General features: G+C 62.8%; 2 protein-coding genes across 2 annotated transcripts; both read right to left on the reverse strand.

Annotated features, from left to right (window-relative positions):
• On the reverse strand, positions 1–2781 carry LOC127037995 (protein NKG7-like). The gene is made up of 4 exons (XM_050930317.1): positions 2607–2781; positions 2017–2163; positions 661–795; positions 1–41 (listed from the first exon to the last, which is right to left on the reverse strand). The coding sequence occupies exons 1-4, from the start codon at positions 2779–2781 to the stop codon at positions 1–3; spliced, it is 498 nt and encodes a 165-aa protein (XP_050786274.1).
• Positions 2782–6055: 3274 nt separating this feature from the next.
• On the reverse strand, positions 6056–7673 carry LOC127037992 (protein NKG7-like). Its single transcript, XM_050930314.1, has 4 exons — positions 7461–7673; positions 6965–7111; positions 6630–6764; positions 6056–6313 (listed from the first exon to the last, which is right to left on the reverse strand). Exons 1-4 carry the CDS (start codon positions 7633–7635, stop codon positions 6279–6281), a joined length of 492 nt encoding a protein of 163 aa, XP_050786271.1. The 5' UTR covers positions 7636–7673; the 3' UTR covers positions 6056–6278.

The raw sequence follows: 7673 nt of genomic DNA on the forward strand, positions 1-7673 counted from the left end.
TCAGCTCCATGAAGATCCTTGGGAAAAAAATGTCACCACACCTGGGAGGAGGGGAGAAAAACAGAGTCAGGGTAGAGGTGGGACCCACGGGGACGTCTCAGGGCCGGGCAAGCCAGCCCCATGCTGCGTCGCTGCACGGCTGCTACCCCGCGGCCCCACCCCAGAGGTGGCTGCATCTCAGTGCTGGGAGAGGGGTCCCCGCATCCCACCCCAGAGGTGCCAGCATCTCAGTGCCGGGAGAGGGGTCACCACGGCCCCACCTCAGAGGTGGCTGCATCTCAGTGCCAGGAGAGGGATCCCCATGGCCCCACCCAGAAGTGGCTGCATCTCAGTACCGGGTGAGGGGACCCTACGGCCCCACCCCAGAGGTGGCTGCATCTCAGTGCTAGGTGAGGGGTCTCTGCAGCCCTACGCAGAGGTGGCTGCATCTCAGTGCAGGGTGAGGGGTCTCCACGTCCCACCGCAGAGGTGGTTGAATCTCAGTGCCGGGTGAGGGGTCCCCGTGTCCCACCCCAGAGGTGGCTACATCTCAGTGCCGGGTGAGGGGTCCCCGCGTCCCACCCCAGAGATGGCTGCACCTCAGTGCCAGGTGAGGGGTCCTTGCGTCCCACCCCAGAAGCAGCTGCATTTCAATCCACCCCCCAGCCCCGCTGCACTCACTGGCTAGGAGGGCGAGTGGGCAGGCGGCCCAGCCCAGGCCGAAGGCCCACCCGAAGCTGACTCGAGCCGAGGAGCCCATCATGCTCTTCGCGCTCTGGGATGTGAACACGGCCATGGCGATGGTGGCACAGAGACCTGGGACCAAAGGGTAGAACCCGGAGTCAGCTGGGCGCAGCGGCTGGAGCGAGGGCTGGGACGAAGCTGCCGGCGATCGAGCGCTGGGGCGTCGGTGTGACCCCCGCGTGGGCAGCCCCAGCTACTCGCTCACCCTGGGCCTTGAGTGGCCAATGAAGGGGGAGACACCAGGTTTTCTCCCCGACGGGAGGACAGGCAGGATGGTGACCAGATGTCCCAATTTTATAGGGACAGTCCCAATTTTTGGGTCTTTTTCTTATATAGGCTCCTATTACCCCCCACCCCCATCCCGATTTTTCACACTCGCTCTCTGGTCCCCCTAACGGGCAGCGACCTCCCGGCCTACGCCGCGCTCCGACAAGGCAGCGCCGATTCCGGAACGATCGCCGGGTGGGCGGGAAGGGGAGCAGGGCGTTGAAGCCGTGAGGTGGGGACGATCGGCACCACGCCAGGGGACTAGCTGAGAGTCCAAGGGGCCGAAGTCCCCGGGCACTGGATCAGGGCCACCCGGGGAGGGCAGGAGGGGCAATTCGACCCAGGCCCCAGGCTCTGCAGGGGCTCCCAAGAGAGTTTTTCGGGGCCCCTGGAGCGGGGTCCTTCACTTGTTCCGGGTCTTCGGCGGCAATTCGGAGACGGGGGGTCCTTTCGCTCTGGGACTCACAGCCGAAGTGCCCCAAAGACCCGCGGCGAGGGGTCCTTCCGCCCTGGGACCCGACACCAAAGACCCCAGGCCCCTCAAGCCTCTGGGCGGCCCTGCACTGGATATAGCTGAGAAACCTGGTGAGGCAAAGACCTGGGGTGGCGAAGGAAACCGGCCCCTTGGTCGTCCGCGGCAGGTCGGGATGGAGAGAAAGCCAGAGGCAGCTGGCTACGAAATGTCCCATGCCCTGAGTGTGTTGCTTAAATCTTAGCCGTTAGGATGCAAATTTGCCTTTGTCCCGGGCCCCAGAACAGGCTTTAAACCTCCCATCAGCGAGGACCAGGACGGGGAGGGACCAGGATGGGGGGCTGTGGGCAGGCTGCTGGGGGGTGACCCCGGGTGGCATGGTCCATGGATGCTCAGGGAGGCAGCCTTGCGGCGGCCCGGGCTGTGAGCTACAGCAGCAGAACATTTTAAGGCACCCCCTCTCTGGGCGGGAGAGAACCCCCAGGTCCCTGGTGTGGGAGGGACTGCATATCCGTAGGCGTCGCCGGGGGGAGGAGGCCCCGGGGGGGCAGTACCGGCACTGAAGCTGCCCACGGCAGAGACCAGGGTCAGGGGCACGGAGCCGAGGTGAGAGCGGAAGAACGAGGCGAGGAGAGCCAAGCAGGAGAGAAACGCAGCGATCACAGCCAGGATCAGGCAAACCCTGCTGGCCCTCATGCGATCTGAGGAGACAAGAGAGACCAGGGCTGAAATGGAGAATGAGATGGCAACAAACTACCTCAGAACCCAGGAATCCTGGCTCCCACCTGCCCCAACCCTTGCTCTAACCACTAGTCCCCACTCCCCTCGCAGAGCCAGGAAGAGAACCCAGGAGTCCTGGCTCCCAACCCCCCTGCTCTAAACACTAGTCCTCACTCCCCTCGCAAGCCAGGGAGAGAACCCAGGAGTCCTGGCTCCCAATCCCCCTGCTCTAACCACTTGTCCCCACTCCCCTCCCAGAGCCAGGGAGAGAACCCAGGAGCCCTGGCTCCCAGCACTCCCTGCTCTAACCCATAGACCCCACTCCCCTCGCAGAGCTGGGGCTAGGACCCGGGAGTCCTGGCCGTGTCTGGTGGAGGTGGCTGGTGGCAGAGGTGGGATCCCTGGTGGCACCCGGCTGCCCTACCTGGTACAGTCAAAGGTATCAGGCACCTCAGATTCATACAGAATTTCCACAGCCCCGAATGGATCAACATTTGGTTTTCCGTCGTCAGCAGCCAGTGGTCAGAGCCCAGAGCCGCCAGCAGCAGCAGGAGACTGAGCAGGGCCAGGCTGGGGCTGGCGATTCGGAGACACGGCATCGCAGGGCGGGGGGGTTGGGGCCCAGGGGAAGGCTGGGATCTGGGGAGCACCTGCAGGGGGGGCAGGGAGGGATGAGAGGCAGATGGAAACCCCAGCCCAGCCCAGCTGATCTGAGCCAAGCCCTCAGCCGTCTGGATGGGTGGCTGGATGGAGGGGTGGGGATTGGGGGAATGATATGGGGGGATGGGTGGCTGGAGGGGTGTGTATGGGGGACGGAGGGCTGGGTGTGGGGATGGGGTGGATGGAGGGGTGTGTATGGGGGGATGGGGATGGGGGATGGCGGGCTGTGTGTGGGGATGGATGGATGGATGGATGGATGGTGGTGTGTGTATAGGGGGATGGGAGTGGATGGAGGAGTGTGTATGGGGGACAGGTATGGGAGGATGAAGTAGTGTGTATGGGGGGACAGGGAATGGGGGTTGTAGGGGTGGGTATGGGGGATGGAGGGCTGGGTCTGGGGATGGATGGATGGATGGATGGTGGTGTGTGTATAGGGGGATGAGGTGGATGGAGGGGTGTGTATGGGGGACAGGGATGGGGGGACAGGGATGGGGGGATGAAAGGGTGTGTATGGGGGGATAGGGATCGGGGTTGCAGGGGTGGGTATGGGGGATGGAGGGCTGGGTCTGGGGATGGATGGATGGATGGATGGTGGTGTGTGTATAGGGGGATGGGGTGGATGGAGGGGTGTGTATGGGGGGATGGGGATCGGGGTTGCAGGGGTGGGTATGGGGGATGGAGGGCTGGGTCTGGGGATGGATGGATGGATGGATGGTGGTGTGTGTATAGGGGGATGAGGTGGATGGAGGGGTGTGTATGGGGGACAGGGATGGGGGGACAGGGATGGGGGGATGAAAGGGTGTGTATGGGGGGATAGGGATTGGGGTTGCAGGGGTGGGTATGGGGGATGGAGGGCTGGGTCTGGGGATGGATGGATGGATGGATGGTGGTGTGTGTATAGGGGGATGGGGTGGATGGAGGGGTGTGTATGGGGGACAGGGATGGGGGGACAGGGATGGGGGGATGAAAGGGTGTGTATGGGGGGATGGGGATCAGGGTTGCAGGGGTGGGTATGGGGGATGGATGGATGGATGGTGGTGTGTGTATTGGGGATGGCGGAGATGGAGGGGTGGATGGAGGCGGGGACAGAGGGATGGACTGATGGGTGCAGGAACAGATGGAGGGGTGGGGGAGGTGGGGGTGGGGACAGACAAAGACGAAGGGGTGGGGGGCCCTTACCCAGACACCAGCCTCTCTGTGTCGCCAACTGCCATGGAACCTTCCCCCCACCAGCCTGGGGAGACCCCAGCCCAGCCCCCTCTGGGCAGCTCCCCAGATGGGTGGGGATGGGGGGGTGAAGGGGTGGCTGGGCCTGCGGATGGGGTGAGGGGTGGCAGTGTTTGGGGGGGTCAGGGCTGAATCCCCACTTGGCATGTCGAGTGCAGAAGTTGGGGGCCCGCAAGGATTCTAAGAATTCACACCGGCCACCCCAGGCTGGTATTAAACTCCCCAGGTTACAGCTTCTCTCTGGCCTGGGATGGGTAAATGCTGCCACCACGCAATGCAAAAAACCCCTTGGACTCAGGAAGGGGCACTTGGGAATTCCTCCCTGTGGGGCACCCTCAGCCCTTCACCCCCCTCCGGGGAAGAGCTGAGACAGAAAACAAAGGAAGTCAGCTGCTGCCACCAGCAAATCAAACGTGCACGAACCTCTTCGGACACCAATGATCCAAATCCTGCTCTTAAAAAAGACACATTTTATTAATTAACAAAAAAGAAGAAGAAAATACATCTGGGCAGGGCCGCCTGAGGGGGTGGGGGGGCAAGTGGGGCAATTTGCCCCAGGCCCCGGGCCCCGCAGGGGCCCCCACGAGAGTTTTTTGGGGGCCCTGGAGCAGGGTCCTTCACTCACTCCTGGGGCCCCGGAAAACTCTTGTGGAACACGGGCCCCCAGAGCTGCTTCCACTCCAGGACTTCGGTGGCAATTCGGCAGCGGGGGGGGTCCTTTCGCTCTGGGACCCGCTGCTGAGTGCCCCTGCATCTGGGGACTCAGGCTCTGGCTACAGCTCCAAGGATTAAACTCCGGGAAGAGTTTCTTGAGCTCCAGCATGACGGTTACACGCAAAGCGAAAGCCCCGGGGCTACCACCGCGGAGGCCACCAGCCGTGACAAAGTCAAAGGGACAAACCCCAGCGCATCCTCCCTGGATGTTCCCGGATCTGCTCGCGCGGCCGGGGTGTCACCGAGCCGTTTCTAGGTATGAGCCTGAGGATTTTTTCATACCTGGCTCTCGCTTCGTCCAGCATCGCTCTGCCCCAGCCGCCCCCCCCACCCCAGCCCCCCGGAGAACGACAGACAGACCAAGGGGGCGTCTTGGTCCAATTTTCAAAACTTCTGGCCTCCCCACTGGCTCTGTCAGCCAGGGGCCCACTCCCTTTTCTTTATCTGGGGGGCCTTTTAACCCCTTACAGGTAGAGCAACTCGAGAAGTGCCACCAAGGGGGATTTTACAGCCACTGGCTCGCTGGGTGTCCATCACAGGGACCTCCCCCGCTTCATTTATCACAGGGTGTCTGGGGTGGGGGGATGGACGGGAGCAGGATGGCCAGCAGGCCCCGTTCCCCAGACAGTCAGGGCTGTGCTGGGGACTCTGGTTCATTTAACTTTCTCAATCCCAGCCCCCCACCCCGCTCCACACGTACCACAGGACTGAGGGGATCCCCTCCCCGGTCTCTGCAGCAGGTCCCCCCTCTAAGGGTTAATGCGGATCCAACCAGGCTGCAGCTTCAGGGCTACCCCCAGCCCCAAGGGTGCCTCTTGTACCCGCACTGGAGGTGGGATCCCATCCCCCTGCCCCTGCACGGCCGTGCCCTCCTGGATCAGAGCCCTGCTCCCCCGGGGCTCTCCCATCAAAGCACCAGCCAGCTCCACCCGTGCTTAGCAAAGAGCCAACATGAGGATGGAATCCAGGAGTCCTGGCTTCCAGACTCAACCCTTTGATGTAACCACTAGGCCCCACTCCCCTCCCAGAGCCAAGGAGAGAACCCAGGAGTCCTGATTCCCCCCAGCCCCCTCCCCCAGCTCTAACCCACTAGACCCCACTTCCCTCCCAGAGCCAGGGAGAGAACCCAGGAGTCCTGGCTCCCAGCCCCCTCCCCTAGCTCTAGCCCACCAGACCCCACTCCCCTCCAGACCAGGGGAGAGAACCCAGGAGTCCTGGCTGGCTTCGATACCCATCCATTTCAGAGGGGGAATAAGTCACTAGACAGGAGGCTCTGAGAACAGGCCCTTTAATCTCCATGTGGGTCTGGCAGCAGCTGTGGGGAAAGGAAGGGAACAGAAAGGGGGGTTTTGGGGTGGCGGGATCGCGGGTCTGTGGAATCCCAGGGTCACACACACACACACACACACTCTGCTCTCTGCTCCGGGCTGTTGGGGGAATCAGTCCCAGGATACTGCAGGCTCCGTCCAGGGCAGTCCAGGCCCCATACTGAGCTCTAGGAGGCTCTCAGGGTGCGAAGTGTCACCACACCTGGGGGAGAGAAGAGAAATGGGCTCAGAGCAGCAGTGGGAGCAATGGGAGCATCATCTACTGGTACGCGGTACCCCACCCCAGATGTGGCTGCATCTCAGCTCTGGGCAAGGGGTCCCTTTATAACCAGTCCCCACAACCCACCCCAGAGGTGGCTGCATCTCAGCACTGGGTGAGGGGTCCCTGCATAACGAGCCCCCCACCCCTCACCCCAGAGGTGGCTGCATCTCTGCGCCAGGCAAGGAGTCCCTGTATAAGCCCCCACGCCTCACCCCAGAGGCAGCTGCCTTTTGACACTCTCCGATGTTGCACTCACCAGTGATGAGGAAGAGGGGGAAGGAGGCCCAGCCAAGGCCGAAGGACCAGCCGAAGGTGACTTGGCCTGGCGGGACATTCACGGCCCCAGCGAACTCCCCTGTGTACACGCCCAGCGCAATCATGGCACAGAGCCCTGGGGCAAAGGGAACAGCATGGAGACCCCTCAGCGCAGCCCACGCTCAGTCCCAGCCCCTGCCCCATCCCACCACCAAGGGGAGCCGCAGAGCCCAGGGCAGGGTCCCTGGATGGGGGGCTCCCCAGGGCTGGCCAGCGGGGTGCACGGTTTGGAGGGCTGGGAGTAGCTGGAGGAAGGAGGCCCCGAGGGGGCAGTACCTGCACTGAAGCTGCCCACGGCAGAGACCAGGGTCAGGGACGCAGAGCCGAGGTGGGAGCGGAAGAACGAAGTGATGAGAGCGAAGAATGAGAGAAACCCGGTGATCAGGGCCAGGAACAGGAAAGCCCTGGTGGTGTCAATGTAACCTGAGGAGCCAAGAGAGACCAGGGGCTAAATGGAAAATAACCCTGCAGCAAACTAAAATAGAACCCAGGAGTCCTGGCTCCCACCCCTCTGCTCTAACCACTAGATTCCACTCCCCTCCCAGAGCCAGAACCCAGGAATCCTGGCTCCCATCCCCCCTGCTTTAACCACTAGACCCTAATCCCCTCCCAGAGCCAGAAGAACCCAGGAGTCCTGGCTCCCATCCCCCCTGCTTTAACCACTAGCCCCTAATCCCCTCTCAGAGCCAGGGACAGAACCCAGGTGTCCTGGCCCCTGCCAAGGGAGTGGCTGCAGCAGGGGGGTTTCCTGGCGGAGCCAGGCTGCCCCCACCTGGCACTGAAGCGAACATCCAACACCCCGAATTGACGCAGACTTTCCACAGCCCCGAATAGGATGTGACGAGGTGGCTGTTGGCCACCAGCCAGTGGTCGGAGCCCAGGGCGGCCAGGAGCAGCAGGAGGCTGAGCAGGGCCAGGACGGTGCTGAGGATCCGGGGAGACGCCATCGCAGGGGGGCAGCGCTGGGATCCGGGAAGCACCTGGG

This window comes from Gopherus flavomarginatus, chromosome 20 (assembly GCF_025201925.1).
Source record: "Gopherus flavomarginatus isolate rGopFla2 chromosome 20, rGopFla2.mat.asm, whole genome shotgun sequence".
Taxonomy (NCBI): Eukaryota; Metazoa; Chordata; order Testudines; family Testudinidae; genus Gopherus; species Gopherus flavomarginatus.